At 41.3% G+C, this 19,277-nt stretch overlaps 1 protein-coding gene across 4 annotated transcripts in view; it reads left to right on the plus strand.

The window, feature by feature from the left end:
- Nucleotides 1-19,277, plus strand: part of ZNF560 (zinc finger protein 560) — a 43,406-nt gene that overhangs the window by 15,375 nt on the left and 8,754 nt on the right. Inside the window, exons 1-8 of one of the 4 annotated variants that reach the window (XM_064381916.1) lie at nt 11,652-11,731; nt 12,397-12,518; nt 13,313-13,439; nt 14,372-14,455; nt 15,937-16,019; nt 17,130-17,256; nt 17,932-18,012; nt 18,464-18,546. In XM_064381916.1, the coding sequence (XP_064237986.1) occupies nt 13,406-13,439; nt 14,372-14,455; nt 15,937-16,019; nt 17,130-17,256; nt 17,932-18,012; nt 18,464-18,546 (492 nt within the window). In that variant the 5' untranslated portion in view covers nt 11,652-11,731; nt 12,397-12,518; nt 13,313-13,405. Of the gene's footprint in view, nt 1-11,642; nt 11,732-12,396; nt 12,519-13,312; nt 13,440-14,371; nt 14,456-15,936; nt 16,020-16,345; nt 16,964-17,129; nt 17,257-17,931; nt 18,013-18,463; nt 18,547-19,277 lie in introns of those variants that run through there. The other 3 variants (XM_064381917.1, XM_064381915.1, XM_064381918.1) reach the window with 3 other exon arrangements.

Genomic DNA, 19,277 nt, shown 5'->3' on the forward strand with positions numbered 1-19,277 from the left:
TCTATCCATATATATTTTTCCAGTCTTACCAGTCTTGTTTCGTATACATCCTTGACCATTTGGTGAAACCATTAGCAACTGCTCGTGGATCATTGTTTACTTGTCCTCCTGGCCATGTTCTGCAGATCCAGAGAATAGTCAAATATACTGTAAGAAGTTCTGCCACTGGGATGAGATTCTTAGCTGAGCTGTTGTGTTTCTTCTCCCACTTTTGGGTGGTGCTAGCATATTGTGCAGACACATATGTAAACAGGCTTTGTCTTGGATAGACATAAGAAATACCTCAGGAAGCCACAGGCGTGGATTGAGGGAAAGGAGGTAGTGTGAATGGAGCTTGTGTTGAGTCTTTGCCATTTGCTCATGCAGTTTGCTATGGAACTTCTAGAGCTCAATGTCTTCTGTGCCATTTCCATTTCATGACAGATTGCTGCTGCATTTCCCCCCACTGAACTTGGGGTTTTGTGGGTCAGACAACCTCAAGTTGATGGTAGGAAGCTCAGGACACTTGATCATTTGATGTCCCATATACAACTTCTGTGTTATGCCCAGTGGTAACTGTTTACTCAAAAGGAGACTAGTTTCCTGCAGAAGAGGGAATATACTTATTCTGAACTACTGCTATGATTTTCCTACTGGCACTTGCTGGAGCCTTCCAGCAACATCTTATTTATTATAGATACTTTGAGCATCGCTGTATCTGCCGGATTATTTCCACTATATCCTTAAAAATCTTGTACTGCAGCCTGAGCTTGGTGCACTGCAATCACTTGGTGTTCACTCACTTTTTGTTTGTTTGTTTTTGCTTTTGAGATAGAGTCTCGCTCTGTTATCCAGGCTGGACTGCAGTGGTGTGATCTTGGCTCACAGTAGCCTCTGCCCCCTGGGTTCAAGTGATTCTCTTGCCTCAGCCTCCCCAGTAGCTGGGACTACAGGCATGCACTACCATTCCTAGCTAATTTTTGTAGTTTTAGTAGAGACAGGGTTTCACCTTGTTGGCCAGGATGGTCTTGATCTCTTGACCTTGCGATCCACCTGCCTCAGCCTCCCAGACTGCTGGGATTACAGGCGTGAGCCACCGTGCCTGACCTTCATTGTAAATTATAACCAACTCTGTAGATGGGTTAAAGCACACTGAAATGTGGTATATGTTGTCTAAAGAATCTTACAGATCTGCCAAGTGCTGCATCTAATTTTTGGAAGCCCTGACTAGGAGTGACACCTTGGAGGGGATAATCTTGATATGGTCTAGACCACTGAACCCCCAAGTTTGTATTGATTGGGTGGCTCAGGCCTGTAACCCTAACACTTTGGGAGGCCGAAGCAGGAAGATTGCTTGAGGCCAGGAGTTCGAGATCAGCCTGGCCAACATAGTGAAATCCCATCTCTAGCAAAAAAGAGATAAAAAAAAAAAAAATTAGCCTGGTATGGTAATGTGCACCTGTAGTCCCAGATGCTTGGGAGGATGAGGCGGGAGGATCACTTGAGTCTAGGAGGCGGAGGTTGTGGTGAGCTGTGATCACGCCACTGCGCTCCGTCCTAGGCAACAGAGCAAGACCCTGCCTCAAAAAATCAAAACAAAACCAAACTTGATTTAGCTGGCTCCTGAATCTCCCATCTTCTACTTTGTAGCCCGTAAAGGTATCTAAACTATTTACTGTTTAATGTTCATGGGATGCAGTGTAGAAAATATTATCAATGTGATGGACTGTTGCATTGTATTCTGTAATATCAAAACTTCTGACGACTCTATTTTGATAGAAAACAAGAAAATTGATATGATAGTCCACAGCAATTCTCCAGAGTCCATGTGACTCCTGCACAGTCCTGAGTGGTATTACCTAGGTCTGGTGATTAGGTGAGAGACTGTGAATCTCCCCTGTGGTGACTCTTATCAGGTTTTTGGCCACTAAACTTGAGACTTCTTGTTACATAGATCAAGCAATATTCCAAGACCCAGATTGGAAAACAGTGTCTTATGGGACACATCTAGTCTTAAACCTGTTTTTGTAAATTATAATTGGAGCAGAACAACCATGTTCATTTGTTTACATATTATCTGAGAATTCTTTCATGCTGCAAGAGCAGAGTTGAATATTTGCAACAGATATATTTGTGTGGCCCACAAAGTATAACATTTACTATGTGTCCCATTACAACAAGATTTATTAATTCCCTGTTGTAGTAGGCTGCTTATCTGTTTCATCCTAGGGATGAAATGTGATCAGTTTGCTAACACCAATGATCTCTGTAGGCCAAAGCATTCCAATTGTTGGGACATTCATTGTGCCCTTGACACTTGATGTAGCCTCATTGTCTTTGATAGTTAAGTGCTACCCACTTGATTTTTGGCACTCAAGGTTCTCATCATCCCTGTTAAAACAGAGAACTCATCTCAATGATTGTATTTCCTATAGTCTTAAATATATAAAAGAGAATAAACAGAACTTTTCAAGGATGGAGGTACTCCCTTCAGTTAACTATTTCTGAGTGCCTTCATGAAGAGGGTGTCTTTTGGGCCCTCAATGTAGTTGAAGGGGAGCTGTGCAGATCACATGTGATAAATCCAGTGTAACATTCCTGTGTGTCTAGGATTCTCCCCTTTACATTAGCCAGGGTAGCTCTTGCATATTAACCCTATTAACTGTAGGTCATGAATACAAGTTTCAGGCATCCAACCAATTTAGCTGTTAGAATCATACCGTGGTCTATTAACTAATATGTAAAATCCAAAATGTCTAGTAAGTACCTGTATTACGCTATTCTCGCATTGCTATAAAGAAATACCTTCTGGGGAGGCCTCTGGAAGCTTCCAGTCATGGCAGAAGATGAAGCTGGAGTAGGTACATCTTACGTGGTGGGAGCCAGGAGCAAGAGAGAATGAGGGAGAGGTGCTATACACGTTTAAATGACCAGTTCTCATGAGAACTCACACATTATCATGAGGATAGTACCAAAGGGGATGGTGCTAAACCATTCATGAGAAATCTGCCCCCATGATCCAATCATCTCCCACCAGCCCCACCTCCAGCACTGGGGACTACAGTTTGACATGAGATTTGGTGGGGACACAGATCCAAATCATACCAGTGTCCATATCAATGAATTTGGGCCTATTAGTGTTACATTTTAACCTTCTTGATCTAATTCCCTTAGAATCCACCCCTTACATGTTCCTGAGTTTCTTCTGATACATGTTATCAGAGTTGAAATTATTTTGTTGTGTGAGCTTTTTTTCTCTTGTATTATGTTGTATATCTTTGCCCCTGGATTTTGGACTAGTTATGACTCCAGTGACAACAATAAGTGATTATGGTGTGGGTCTTGAGGAGAAATATATTACCTTCCAAAGTATCTGGATTAAGTGAGATTATTACACAGATTTCAAGCTGAAGGCTTTCTCCTCAGAAACCAAAGGCTCAAAGTGTCTTAGGTTGTGGTTAGTCTCTTTATTGTTGCTATGATGTAATACTTGAGTAATTTATAAAGAAAAGAGGTTTCTTTGGCTCAGGATTCTGGTGGCTGGAAAGTCCAAGAGCATGGCCCCAGCATCTGCTCTGCTTCTTTTTTTTTTTTCTCTGCTTCTTATGAGGCTCACATGCTGCAACAAAACATGGTAGAGAGCCAGATGGGGAAGCAGGCTTGTGCAAAAGGGACCAAACACAAACAGCAGCCTTGCTTTATAATGACCAGGTCTTGTGGGAACTAATCCAGTCCTGTGAGAGCTAAAATTCACTTCTGCCTGACAGCATTAATCTATTCATGTGAGATCTGCCTCCATAACCCAAAAATCTCTTGTTAGGCCCCTCCTCCCAGTGCTGTGATATTAAGGACCAAGCCTCAACAGGAATTTTGATGGGAACAGACCACATTCAAACCATAGCAGGGGTTTAAGATCATGTCTTTTGGCCGGGTGCAGTGACTCACGCCTGTAATCCTAGCACTTTGGGAGGCCGAGGTGGGTGGATCACCTGAGGTCAGGAGTTCAAGACCAGCCTGGCCATCATGGAGAAACCCCATCTTTTAAAAACAAAACAAAACGTGTCTTTCATCTGGGTCCAGCCAGATGTCACCATTCCAGGTTCCATATTGTCATTCTTCCCTGATTACACCATACGTTTTAAAAAATTTAGTTTCTTGATGGCTCAGCATTCTAACAGGCTGTGAGCTCCCTGCTCAAGTGACCAGTGTGATAAGGTGGGTCCCTGCTACAAGTTCTTCTGTTGGCCCTCCCCTGACCGTGACCTAGTAACATTCAAATGCAACAGTGAAATCGCAGCCTTTTGCTTTAGTACTATACCTCAAGCCCCAATAAATGCAACTGCCTTTAAGGGAGGCCTCTCTCAGCTCCCTAACTGCTTGTGAGAGCCTCCTGCTTTGGTCTTCCTCCAGCACAGCCCCCTCAAGGTATGGCATGTCTCCCTCTCTAGAATCTATGAGTGTCATAAATCCTTTAATTTCTTGAGCCTCTCCAAGTGTAATTGCAGGAGTGTGTTGGAGGGATCCTGAAAGATCCCACAAGAGGGACTTATTGCCCCATTTACAACACAGTTGGTGAAAAGAGTGAGATCATTTTGAACTGGGGTGGAAAGTCTCTTGTAAGTGCCCTTTGACTTTTCGTGACTTACTGATTGGCGTTGCCATCTGGGAAGGCTGCCTGTCCTGTTGGAGTTTATGTGTATTGCTATGCGTGCTTTGTGTTGCCCCTTCCAAGTGTTGGCCAAGAGTCTTTGTCATAAAGTTTGGATCTTGTGCTAGTCCCAGTAATGCACCTCAGGATACTGCTTACCAGCCATGATCCCAGGAAGAGGGGTAATTATCCTCTTCTCCAGGATCTGGGGTCATTTGTTCATGCGAAGTTGGCACTACTTGGTACATATACAAGTGACTGTGATTTGAAGAAGGGACCCTGGCAATAGAATTGGGCTCCTCTTTTGTATATTTGCACCAACTACACCTTGTGAGGTGCCTCCTATGTTGCGATGCTATTCCGGTTTGGTGCTGATGCTCCCTGCCCCTGCCAACTCCATGGAGAATGGTAGCTCAATGTTTTTTTAAAAAATGAATGGAAGCAGTACTTGATCCCTCCCTCGATAAGATACTTGAGCATGTTTCTCAACTTATTTGAGGTTACAAATCTTGGGACTGAGTGTGGTGGCTCATATCTGTAATCCCAGTACTTTGGGAGATCAAAGTGGGAGGATCACTTGAGGCCAGGAGTTTGAGATCAGTATGGCCAACATGGTGAAACTCTGTCTCTGCTAAAAATACAAAAATTAACTGGGTGTGGTAGTGTGCACCTGTCATCCCAGCTACTAGGGAGGCATGAGAATCACTTGAACCTGGCTGTGGAGGAAGGAGTGAGCTGAGTTTGCACCATTGTACTTCAGCCTGGGTGACAGACCGAGCCTGTCTCAACAACAACACAACAATATTTTTGGTTAATGTTTCAGCACTTTTTTTTCCCATAGTCTTGCTCTGTCACCCAGGCTGGAGTGTAGTGGCACGATCTTGGCTCACTGCAACTTCCACCTCCTGGGTTTAAGTGATTGTCCTGCCTCAGGCTCCTGAGTAACTGGGACCACAGGTGCCTGCCACCATGCCCAGGTAATTTTTTGTATTTTAGTACAGACAGGGTTTCACCATGTTGGCCAGGATGGTCTCAATCTCCTGACCTCATGATCCGCCCACCTCAGCCTCTGTGCTGGGATTACAGGCATGAGTCGCTGTGCCCGGTCTGATCATATGATTTTTATACTTTATTCTGTTAATGTGGTGTTAATCACATTGATTGATTTGCATATGTTGAACCATCCATGCATTCCAGGGATAAATCCCACTTGATTTTTATGAATGATACCTTTAATATACCTTTTTTTTTTTTTCTGAGACAGAGTCTTCTCTGTTGCCCAGACTGGAGTGCAGTGGAATTTCGGCTCACTGCAACTCTGCCTCCCAGGTTCAAGCATTTCTCCTGTCTCAGTCTCCCGAGTAGCTGGGACTACAGCACTCACAACCACGCCTGGGTAATTTTTGTATTTTTAGTAAAAATGAGGTTTCACCATGTTGGCCAAACTGGTCTTGAACTCCTGACCTTGTTATCCCCCTGCCTCGGCCTCCCAGAGTGCTGGGATTACAGGCGTGAGCCACTGTACCCAGCTTGACGTACTGTTGAATTCGGTTTGCTAATATTTTGTTGAGGATTTTTGCATCTGTGTACATTAGGGATATTGGCCTGTACGTTTCTTTCTTTGTAGCATCCTTCAGTTTTTTTGGAATGATTTCAGAAGGATTGGTTTAGATATTCTTTTTTTTTTTTGAGACAGAATCTTGCTTTGTTGCCAGGCTCCAGGCTGGAGTACAGTGGTGCAATCTCTGCTCACTGCAACCTCTGCCTCCTGGGTTCAAGCAGTTCTCCTGCCTCAGCCTCCTGAGTAGCTGAGACCACAGGCACGCGCCAACACGCCCAGCTAATTTTTGTATTTTTTAGTAGAGACAGGGTTTCACCATGGTCTTGATCTCTTGACCTCGTGATCCGCCCACCTCGGCCTCCCAAAGTGCTGGGATTACAGGTGTGAGCCACCGCGCCTGGCCTGGTTTAGATATTCTTGTATGTCTTACATAATTCACCCATGAAGCAGTCAAGTCCTCAGTGTTTGTTTTACGGTTGATTTTAGCTAGTGATTTGGTCTCCTTCTTCATTGTTTGTCTATTCAGATTTTCTCCTTTTTAGGATTTTGTGTTGGTAGGTTATGTGTGTCTAGAAATTTGTACATCTCTGCTAGGTTATCCAGTTTGTTAGGATGTAATTGTTCCAGGTAGTCTTTTATGATCCTTTATATTTCTGTAGTTATCAGTTGTAATGTTTCCTCTCTCACATCTGATTTTGAGTGTTCTTTTTTCTTTTCTGTCTTTATTTTGTTTTATTTTTTTTTACAGGGTCTTGCTCTTGCCTGTGCTGGAGTGCAGTGCTGCAGTCATGTCTCACTGCAGCCTTGACCTCTTGGGCTGAAGTGATCCTCTCACCTCAGTCTCCTGAATAGTTGGGACTACACATTTGTGCTACCATGCCTGGCTATTTTTTTTCTTTTTTTGAGGCAAGCACTGGCTGTATTGCCCAGTTGGAGTGCACTGACACGATCTTGGCTCACTGCAGCCTCTGTCTTCTGGGCTCAAGCTATCCTACCTCAGCCTCCTGAATAGCTGGGACTACCGGTGTGCACCACCACGCCCAGCTAATTTTGTATTTTTTCGTAGAGATGGGGTTTTACTGTGTTGCCTAGTCTGGTCTCGAACTCCTGAACTCAAGCAGTCTGCCCACCTTAGTCTCCCAAAGTGCTGAGATTACAGGCTTGAGCCACCATGCCCAGCCCCAGCTATTTTTAAAAATATTTTTTGTACAGATAACGATCTTGCTATGTTGCTCAGGCTGGCCTTGAACTCCTGGACTCAGGTGATCCTTCTACCTCAGCCTCCCAAAGTACTGTGATTACAGGTGTGAGCCACTGTGCCCAGCTTCTTCTTTTTTTTTTTTTTCCCCACCTCTTGGTCTATCTAAAGGTTTGTTCATCTTTTCAGAAAACTTTTTAGTTTCTTTTTTTATTATTTTTCTTATTTCATTTATTTCATTTCTGGTTTTTATTATTTCTTCACTTTGGGCTTAGTTTGTTGTTCTTCTAAGTCCTCAAGGTACAGTGTTAGGGTATTTACTTGTGATTTTCTTTCTTCATATAGGCATTTATTGTCATTAACTGCCCTCTTAAATCCTTTGCTTGTTCAGGTATGTGTTACTTCATTTCCACTTATTTATGAATTTTCTTTTTTCTTTCTTTCTTTTTCTTTTTTTTAAGACAGGGTTTCACCATGTTGGTCAGGCTGGTCTTGAACTCCTGTCTTCAGGTGATCCGCCTGCCTTGGCCTCCAAAGTGCTTGGATTACAGGCGTGAGCCACCACGCCCGGCCTATTTATGAATTTTCTAATTTTCTTCCTATTATTGATTTCTATTTTCATACAGCTGTAGTCAGAAAAGATATTTGATACGACTTTAATCTTCTTAAATTTGTTAAGACTTGCTTTGTTGTTGTTGTTGTTGATGTGGCCTAACATATGCTCTATCTTGGATAATGTTCTGTGTTCACTTGAGAAAAATGTGTATTTTGCTGCTGTTGGATGGAATGTTCTGTGTATGTCTGTTAGATTCTTTTGGTCTAAAGTGTAGTTCTAGTCTAATGTTTCTTTATTGGTTTTCTGTCTGAATGATTTGTCCATTGTTAAAAGTAGGGTATTCAAGTCCCCCATTATTTTATTGCAACCTATCTCTGCCTTAGATTATTAATTTGCTTTATATATTTATGTGCTCTGATGTTGTTGACATATGTAGTCAGCCTTTGGAATCTGGGGGGGATTTGTTTCAGGGTGACCACTCCCCCACCTGTGGATACCAAAATATAGGTGTGTTCAAGTATCTTAGAAAATCATATTGTATTTGTTTGAAACTTATGCACATCCTCTCATATACTTTAAAACATCTCTAGATTACTATAATACTTAAAGTAAATGCTATATAAATAGTTGTTTTGTAGTATTATTTGGGGAATAATGACAAGAGAAAATATCTGCACATGCATAGTACAGTTGGACCCATCCACTTTTTTTTTCTGGATATTTTCAATCCATGGCAGGTTGAATCTACCCTAATCAGTGGCGATGTGGTGCCCATGAATTTAGATGGCCAAGTGTGTATTTATAATTATTCTATCTTCTTGATGAGTGGATCCCTTTATTATTATATATTATCATTTAAAGACCTTTGTCTCCTGTTACGGTGTTTGACTTAACCTAGCTGTCTTTTGGTTTCTATCTGCATGGAGTGTTTTTTCCCTCGTTCCTTTGTTTTTAATTTATGCATTCCTTAAGGGTGAAGTGAGTCCCTTGTAAGCAGCATATCATTTGTGTCTTTGTTTTTTCTTTTCTTTTTTTTTTTGAGATGGAGTCTGGCTCTGTTGCCAGGCTGGAGTGCAGTGGCACGATCTTGGCTCACTGCAACCTCTGTCTCCCAGGTTCAAGTGATTCTCCTGCCTCAGCCTCCTGAGTAGCTGGGATTACATGCACACACCACAACGCCCAGCTAATTTTTGTATTTTTAGTAGAGATGGAGTTTCACTATGTTGGCCAGGATGCTCTCAATCTCTTGACCTCATGATCTGCCTGCCTCGGCCTCCCAAAGTGCTGGGATTACAGGTGTGAGCCACTGCGCCCAGCAAAGTATAGTTATTTTATGTGATCAGTTATTATCAGCTTAAAATATCCTGCTGTAAGGATAGGCCTCTGCTTTTATTTTTCTTTGAAAGTCTTCATCTCTTTTTTATTTCTGAAGGAGAGCTTTGCTGGGTATGGTATTCTTCTTGTGAATTTTTTTTTTTTTTTCCTGACAGCAGTTTATATATGTCATTCCATTCTCTCCTGGCCTGTAAGGTCTTTGGTGACAGGTCTGCTCATAACCTTATTGGAACTCCCTCATATGTGATTTGCATCTTTTTTCATGCTGCTTCCAAGATCCTCACTTTGCTTTTCATTTTTGACTGTTTGATTATATTACGTCTTAGGGTAGCCTTGTTTGGATTGAATGTGATTGGAGATGTTTGCCCTTCCTGAGTTTGGATATTTATATATTTTCCTGAGTGTGGAAACATTGCTGCTGTTTCTTTATGTGTTCTCTTTGTTTCTTCCTTGTTTTCTTGCACTCTTGTAACTCAGAAATTTGCTCTTTTGATGATGTCCCATGAATCCTGTAATTTTTCTTCATTTTTGTTTTTTCTCCTTTGTGTATTTCTAAATAATCTGTTTTCAAGTTCAAAGAGTTTTTCTTTTCCTTCTCTACTGTTGATGATCTCAATTGCATTTTTCATTTCTTTTGTAAGAACTGTAAAGGAAGGAAGGAAAGAATAAAAATACAAACAGAAGTTTTAGGAAAAAGATAGTCATTTTCTGAGAAGACCCATCAAATAGTCGACATAGGGTGGAGTCTGACTTGCCACTGCTGTTCCGCATGTTTTGTGCCCTCTTGGAGGAGCAATGGGCAGAGCTTAGAATACTGACTTCAGTGTTTCTACTTGGAACCCTGCTGAGGCAACCAGAGATGGAAATGAGTTTTGACTTGTTTGTAAAACTAAAACATTCTGGTTCTAATTCTTTATGGTCAAAAGTAGAATAGCACATTTTAAGTAAGCCAGGTATCAATTCCCAGAGTCCTTTATATGGTGGTCATTATGAGGGAGTAACAAAAACCACAGAGGATCAGACTTAGGGACAAACTTGACTGCATTCAAGACCTGGTTCACCACTTCCTAAGTAGATAATATTAGAAGAGTCATTTGTGTTTTCTGAATTTAGGTTTTTTCAGCACTAAATAAGGCTATTGTTCAGATAAATAAATGAGCATGTATCTATATATATATGTATATGCACATATATATGTATATATATGTAATGTCTAACACTTAACAGTCCCTAGTAAATAGCAGTTGGTGTTATTAATACTCATTTTATATAGAACATATATCATTTCTAGTGGATTTCACACATATCACCAGCAGTAAAGATTTAATACATGGTATTTGATAAATGATAAGTAATGCTTGTTGATTAATCATTGATGTCTACATGAGTCCCGTTACTCTATATAAAGAGGAATAGATTGCCAGTTATCCACTTATATTTACAAGCCACCATGACACGTCCTTGGAATCACAAAAAAAGTGTGTCTAGACATATCTCACTGTCACCCTCACAGGATAGAAGCCATGTATTTGTCCTATGGTAAGTTTTTCTGAAAATTTGCTTTAGGTACCTGTATTACTGTGTTCTCATGGCTATGCAGAAATATGTTAGACTGGATCATTTATAAAGAAAAGAGGTTGACTCACAGTTCTGCATGGCTGGGGAGGCCTCAGGAAAATTACAATCATGGCAGAAGGCACCTCTTCACAGGGTGGCAGGAGAAATAATGAGCGCAAGCAGGGGAAATGCCAGATGCTTATAAAACCATCAAATCTTGTGAGACTCACTCATTATCACGAAAACAGCATGGGGGAAACTGCCCCCATGACCCAGTTACATCCTCCTGGTTCTGCCCTTGACGTGTGGGGATCATTACAATTCAAGATGAGATTTGGGTGGGGACACAGAGCCATACTGTATCAGTGCCCTATGCACAATATAAAGTCCAGTGCTCTAGGCCTTAGTATTCACACTAGTAGTTCCTTTCTGTGGTGCTGAAGTGGGCCAGAGAGGGCTGTTGTGTAAGTTAGCCCCCTTATATGTGTGCTTTGGGACGAGGTGCTGCATAATCTCATTTGCGAGTTATATTACCATGGGCACAAAGAGACTCACATTTTCAGGTCTTAAGTTTCTTTACCTGTACAATAAGGATATTATACTTTTACTTACAACAGCCTGGCTCACAGTTTCTTTTTCTGGCTCTAGGTGAGACAGAACTGCAATGGCATTTTATGGATGTAGTGTGTATTTGTGTGAGTTTATGTGAATTATATGAGGATTTTGAACCAGGATGGAATGACTTCCATGCATGCGAATGTTGGAACTGTGATTGTATCTGGGTTTTCATGCCTTCTTTCTTTTCCAGGACTTCTTTCTAGGAACTCAATCTATCTTCATGAAGAAAAGACAGAGGCAGAAAAGAAGATGACTTACTGCCTGACAAATTGTTATCAGGTATGCAGAAAGTGTATACTTTCACAAAATTACATGCTTGCATCACCAGTAAACACATTACCTTCTAGGCAGATGTTTCTCCAGAGCTTCTTTAAGTAAATAAAGACTCACTCAAGCACTGAGTCACTAGTTGAATTTCCCCAGGGAGTGGAGGTTCTCATACTGGTGAAGGATTACCTTGAAAAACATTTCAGTATTTCAGTAAGCATTAATTAATCTCATTCCTTATGGTGCCAGATGTATGTTTCTCATTTTGCTGAGTGGTCTGGCAGATGAAAAGGAAGCTAAAAGCATCCTTTACTCAAAGACTAATCTTGGCCAGGCACAATGGCTCACACCTGTAATCTTAGCACTTAGCACTTTGGGAGGCTGAGAGATGGCAGTACTGCTTAGGAATTTGAGACCACCACCCTGGGCAACATAGTGAGACACTGTCTCTAAAAAAAAAAAAAAAAAAGTAAGCATAGTGGTGCATGGCTGTAGTCCTAGCTACTTGGGAGGCTGAGGCAGGAGAATCACTTGAACCTGGGAGGTGGAGGTTGCGGTGAGCTGAGATCGTGCCATTGCCCTCCAGCCTGGGTGACAGAGCAAGACCCTGCTTCAAAAAAAAAAAAAAAAAAGACTTAATGATTTATCACTGTTTATTTATTTATTTATTTTTTGAGATGGAGTTTCGCTCTTGTTGCCCAGGCTGGAGTGCAATGGTGTGATTTTGGGTCACTGCAACCTCTGCCTCCCGGGTTCAAGTGATTCTCCTGCCTTAGCCTTCAAGAAGGTGGGATTACAGGTATGCGCCACCACACCTCGCTAATTTTGTATTTTTAGTAGAGACGGGGTTTCTCCATGTTGGTCAGGCTGGTCTCGAACTCCCAACCTCAGGTGATCTGCCTGCCTCAGCCACCCAAAGTGCTGGGATTACAGGTGTGAGCCACTGTGCCTGGACATTTATCTCCATTTATCAAGTATATATGATGCAGTGTACTCTGGGGTATTTTTTTTTTTTTTTTGAGATGGAGTCTTGCTCTGTCACCAGACTGGAATGCAGTAGCGCAAACTTAGCTCACTGCAACCTCTGCCTCCTGGGTTCAAGTGGTTCCCCTGACTCAGCCTCCCGAGTAGATGGGACTACAGGTGTGCACCACCACGCCTGGCTAATTTTTTTTGTATTTTAGTTGAGATGGGGTTTCACCACGTTGGCAATGATGGTCTCAATCCCCTGACCTCGTGATCCGCCTGCCTTGGCCTCCCAAAGTTCTGGGATTATAGGCATGAGCCACCACGCCCAGCCTGGGGTAATTTTCAATAGAGGGAAATACGGTGAGAAAGTGCACACAGTCTGCTTGTGATGAGAGGTTCATGTTTCAGATGTACCATTAAAGCCATACAGGTAGAATTGATAAGTAGTGAATGAGCAAGGATAGAGAGAAGAATAGTTGGGATTTACCTGGGATTGTTGAGCCTTGGGTAGATAATGAGAGACCTTACAACTCTTTATAGGCATTGGGGTCTGTTAACTGATTCTTCAGTGAACGTTGGTTGATGTGTTACTTGGCATAAGTCAGCGTGTGTGTGATGGTTTAGGAGTCGGTGACCTTTGAGGATGTAAGTGTGGACTTCACTCAGGAGGAGTGGACTTTATTGGACCCACTTCAGAGAAACTTTTACAGAGATGTGATGCTGGAGAATTATGAGAACCTGGCCAAAGTTGGTAAGACTGCCATCATTTTTTGCAACCTCTTATGGAGGAGATATACATTGTGTACTTACTGTGTTACAGAATTCTTTCTATCAACACTGAATATAACAGAGACACTGTCCCTGCCCTAGAGGTCTTAATTACTCTGGTGGTTTTCAAAATGTGATCCAGTTTCAACAGTATCACTGTTAACTCCCTCAGAAATGTACAGTCTTAATCTCTGCCTTTGACCTACTGAATCAGAACCTGTCCACTTGGATTGTCATCTGTGTTTTAACTGTCCTTCCACATGAATGTGATGCACTGTAATATTAAGAATCACTGGTGTAGTTTTAGTATCTAAGTATACAAGGGTCTCTTTGTTTCAGTTTCTTTGTTTTTCTTCGTTCAAGAGTTTGACAACATACCTTATTTCTGTGATTACAAGGTTATTGCTTTGTAAATGTGTACATTAGCATGAATTTGCTTTTCAGAGGTCAGAGATAGCCCATTTTTGGGTGCACAGAAGAGGTATTTTCAGTTTTAGTCTATTTGAAATAATTTCACTGCTTTCTCTAGAACTGTAGTTCCTGATTAATAGAAAGGTTTATCATCTCTTGCATGAGTCTCTTCCATTAATTTTTTTATTTTTTTGAGATGGAGTTTTGCTCTTGTTGCCCAGGCTGGAGTGCAGTGGTTTGATCTCGGCTCACTGCAACCTCCACCTCCCAGGTTCAAGCGATTCTCCTACCTCAGCCTCCCAAGTAGATTACAGGCACATGCCACCACACCCGGCTAATTTTTGTATTTTTAGTAGAGATGAGGTTTCACCATGTTAGTCAGGCTGGTCTCGAACTCCTGACCCGATCCACCCACCTTGACCTCCCAAAGTTCTGGGAGTACAGGCGTGAGCCCCCTTGCCTGGCCTGAGCCTCTTCCATTAATGTATCATTATTCATGTAAAGGATTTCAGCTCCTTAAACCCAGTCTGATCTCTTGGTTGGAAGAAGAAGAAGAATTGAGGACATTGCAGCAAGAAGTTCTCCAAGGTGAGTATTTGTGAAGAACTGCCTTGGTCAGTGAGGAGTTCAGTATGTTTGGAAGCTGTATTAGTCTGTTCTTGTGTTGCAAGAAAGAAATACCCGAGACTGGGTAATTTATAAAGAAAATAGGTTTATTTTGGCTCACAGTTCTGCAGGCTGTACAGAAGGCATGGTGCTGACATCTGCTTCAGGTGAGAGCCTCAGAAGCCTTATAATCATGGCAGAGGCAAAGGGGGAGCAGGCAAATTACATGATGAGAAAGGGAGTAAAAGAGAAGTTGGGGGTGGTGTCACAGTCTTTTAAACTAGCGGTCTTCAACCATTTTGGCATCAAGGACCAGTTTCATGGAAGACAATTTTTTCACAGAAAATTCCTGGGTGGCGGGAGCATGGTTTCAGGATGATTCAGGTGCCTTACATTTTTGTGGACTTTATTTCTACTATTATTGCGTTGTAATATATAATGAAGTAATTATACAACTCACCATAAGGTAGAATCAGTGGGAGCCCTGAGCTTGATTTCCTGTAACTGGATGGTCCCATTTGGGGATCTGGGGGTGAGGGAGACAGTGACAGATCATCAGGCATTCGATTCTCACGAGGAGCACACAAGCTAAATCCCTCGCATGCACAATTCGTGATAGATAGAATTTGCTCTTCTATGAGAATCTAATGCTGTTGCTGATCTGACAAGAGGCAGAGCTCAGGGGGCAATGCAGGATGGGGAGTGGCTATAAATATAGGTAAGGCTTCACTTGCTCTCCTGCCACTCACCTCCTGTGGTGCAGCCCAGCTCTGGTCCATGGCCTCAGAGTTGGAGACTCCTATTTTAAACTACCAGGTCTCACATGAACTCAGAACAAGAACTAACTCATTACTCCGAGGATGTCAGTAAGCCATTCATGAAGAATCTGCCCCCATGATCCAAATACCTCCTACCAGGCCCCACCCCAAATATTTGGTGTTACATTTCCGTATGAGATTTGGAGGGAACTAACATCTAAACCATCAGAAACAGAATGAGGAAACTTTTAAGAGGTACCTTGTCTCACAAGGTTGAGGCCATTTAACTCAGAAGTTATAGAAAATATTCCATTTCTGATACTCTTTAAATTTTCATCTACTCCAACTATGATCTCTTGAAACTATATATTTTGTTTCTTTTTCAAGTTCTTTGCTTTGAAGTATGTTCTTGGTCCAGATTTTTCCTACTTTTCTGATAACATTATTTCTGTTTAACGTTAGTTTTAAACTAGTCAATTTGTAGCAAATTAGCTAAAATTTTGACTCTTTATTCTTACCATTGCCAAATTTTTGACATAGTCTAAATGTTCAAATTTGGCTTTTTTTTTCTGTTTATTTTGAAAAAAAATGTGAATGAGGCCTATCATTTTTAACTCTTGCATTTTACCTTTTTTCTTTCTTTCTTTTTTTTTCTTTTTGTTTTTTTTTTTACAAACCTCAATTTATGTTTTTGTTTAATTTCAGAATGGGCAATAAAACTTCACACCAATGTTTCAGCAGTGCAGCAGGATTTTTGTAAAATACAAACTTCTAATGGGATACAAACGGTAATGTTAAGAAAGGGTATTTCTTATTTTTCACATTCAGAGAATATTGGGACTTCCAATGAAGAAAATAAGCACAAAAGACAATTGAGAGAAATAGCATTCACTCAAGAGGGAACAATGTCAGACTGGGCGCAGTGGCTCACACTTGTTATCCCAGCACTTTGTGAGGCCAAGGCAGGTGGATCACTTGAGGTCGGGAGTTCAAGACCAGCCTGATTAACATGGAGAAACCCTGTCTCTACTAAAACTACAAAATTAGCCAGGTGTGGTGGCGCATGCCTGTAATCGCAGCTACTCGGGAGGCTGAGGCAGGAGAAGCGCTTGAACCTGGGAGGTGGAGATTGCGGTGAGCCAAGATCGCACCATTGCACTCCAGCCTGGGCAACAAGAGTGAAACTCTGTCTCAAAAAAAAAAAAAAAAAGAAAAAAGAGGGAGCAATGTCTCTGGAGAGATACTCTGATAAGGATGAATTTGGGGAGATCCAAAAACTTAGTGTGAAACTGTGTCCTTCTTAAAAAAAAAAAAATGGAGTAATGATATCAATGAGGAGGGGAGGACACATTTTCTTTTAGGTAAACCTCTCTCTATTGTTCCTTAAAGCAAATACAGACTAGTCGAATTTTCCCCAGAAAGTCCTACCTCTCACATTGGTGAGGCATTACCCTGAAAATTATCTGAGTATTTTTGTAGTTATGAATTAATGTTCATTTTCCCAGTGCCAACTGCATATTTTTTTTTCTGGGTGCCAGGACAGATGGTATGGGGTATGAAAGTGTTCTTTTTTTAAGAAATTTATTCATATCATCATTTATCAAGTGTTTTTTGTGTGCTCCAGTGTGTACTGCAGTAGAGAGGAAAGGAGAAGAGCTCCCAGTCTAGTTGTGGTTGATAAGTTCACGTGTAAGAGATGCTGTTACAGCCATGTTACTGGAGGAAATTGACAGTGAGTGAATGTGGATAGAAGAGTTCCTAGGACCATTGAACCTTGGGGTGTAGATAGTGGGAGCCCTCAGTACCCTGTATAGGCATTGGGTCCCCTTTCCTCATTCATCAGCCAACATTGGTGGACATGTTACTTGGCTCAAACCAGCATGTGTCTGATGGTTTAGGACTTGGTAACCTTTGACAGTGTAGCTGTGGAGTTCACCCAGGAAGAGTGGACTTTACTGGACCCAACAGAGAGAAACCTGTACCGTGATATGATGCTAGAGAACTACAAGAACCTGTCCTCAGTAGGTAAGTGTGGCATCATCCCTTGTAGCCTCCTCTGGAACAAGATACAAATTATGTACTTATTGTGTTCTAGGATTAGTGATGTCAAATCTGAATACAGTGGGATGTATACACATTGAAAAAAATTTTTTAATGAATAGGAAATAACATACAGTTCTTATACTAATGGGTTTTAATCTTGTATGTTTGTTTGCATCAATAGCATCACCACCACTCTCTTACAGTTGTGTACATTCTCAGACTCCACATTTGCTGTACTAAATCAAAACGTCTGCTGTTGGGGCCTTGTCTTCAGATGAGTAATTCACTTTAAATTTGAGAACTACTGGTATGGTAGTTTTCCCAAGAGAATCAAGATCTCTCTTTGAGCTTCCATTTTCTACTGTAATAAAGGGTTTAGTGGTTTTTAAAATTTGAATTGAACATTTCCTGTTTAGAAAGAAAAAGCGCAGCTCACTGCCAGCGCTCATTTCTTGGGGCAAACAGGAAATGGGTTAAGCTTGAATGTGAATTTCAGAAGTCAGAGATAACCAGTGTCTTTGGAGAACAGAGAGAAGGGATGTATGCAATTTAGGTACTTTTCATTGCCTTAATTAGAAACATAGTCCTAGTTTCATAGAAAAGTTTGCCATTTCTTGCATGAGCCTCTTCCATTGGTGTATCTTTCCCTGTGTACAGGTTACCAGCTTTTCAAACCCAGTCTGATCTCTTGGATGGAGGAAGAGGAAGAGTTGAGCACATTGCCAAGAGTTCTCCAAGGTGAGTATTTGTGAAGAACAACCCTGGTCCATGAGAAGTTCTCAGTATGTTTGGAAGCATAATGAAGTTTTATAAGATGCCCTTTGAATCAGAAGGCTGAGTCCACTGGATTTGGATGTTTTGGGGTTTCTTAACTTGTCATTCTCTGTTACTTTGCATCTATCCAGACTTCCCTATTATATAATAAATGACCTTACTTCTTTAAGTTTATGGTTTTATTATATGCTTTTGTTCCAATTTTTCCTACCTTTTTTTTTTCCCTGATAGTACCGTTTCTGTTCATCATTATGTTTAATTTTCATAGAACAAGTCGTTTTAAAAATTACTAAAACTTGACCCCATATGATAGACAAATTTTAGGTATATGTAAAGTGCTCAAATCTGTCTGCTTTTTATTTAACCTACCATTTTGTGTATAAACTCTCATATATATTTTTCTCTTTTACTTCAGAATGGAAAATGTGCCTGAAAACCAATGGGCCAGCCCTTTGGCAAGATAATTTTTGTTTAAAAACATTAAATGGGATTCAGTTGGTAAGATTAACAAAATAACTTTCTTATTTTTCACATTCAGAGAAGACTGACATTGCATTGTAGAAATCAGCAGAAATGGCTGGGCGGGGTGGCTCATGCCTGTAATTCTAGCACTTTGGGAGGCTGAGGTGGGTGGATTACGAGGTCAGGAGTTCGAGACCAGCTTAGCCAATATGGTGAAACCTCATCTCTAGTAAAAATACAAAAATTAGTTGGGCACAGTGGGGCGTGCCTGTAGTCCTAACTACTCAGGAGGCTGAGGCAGAAGAATTGCTTGAACTTGGGAGGCGGAGGTTTCAGTGAGCTGAAACGGTGCCATTGTACTCCAGCCTGGGTGAAAAAAAGAAATCAGCAGAAATGATAGATATTTGAGAGAAGTGGCACTCACCCAACTGGGAGAAATATCTGGAGAGATATCCCATACCTAGTGTGAAGCTTGGTACTTAAGACTTCCCATGAATGTTCATTCCAACATGTATAACTAGACATTTGACTTTTTAAAATAACTTCATGAAAAGCTATAGGAATCTTTCCACGATTAGAGCAGATGGCATAGGATTCTTACAGTAGGATTCCATTGTTCAAGTTGAAGGAAATCCAAAGGGTAGGAACTATACGCATGTTATAACAGTGACAAAAATAATGATCATAATGTTTTTTTGTTTTTTTGAGACAGAGTCTTGCTCTGTTGCCAGGTGCCAGGCTGGAGTGCAGTGGTGCAATCTCTGCCT

The sequence above is a fragment of the Aotus nancymaae genome, unplaced genomic scaffold (assembly GCF_030222135.1).
Source record: "Aotus nancymaae isolate 86718 unplaced genomic scaffold, 86718_ANA_hifiasm-v0.15.2.pri h1tg000028l, whole genome shotgun sequence".
NCBI classification, from domain to species: Eukaryota; Metazoa; Chordata; class Mammalia; order Primates; family Aotidae; genus Aotus; species Aotus nancymaae.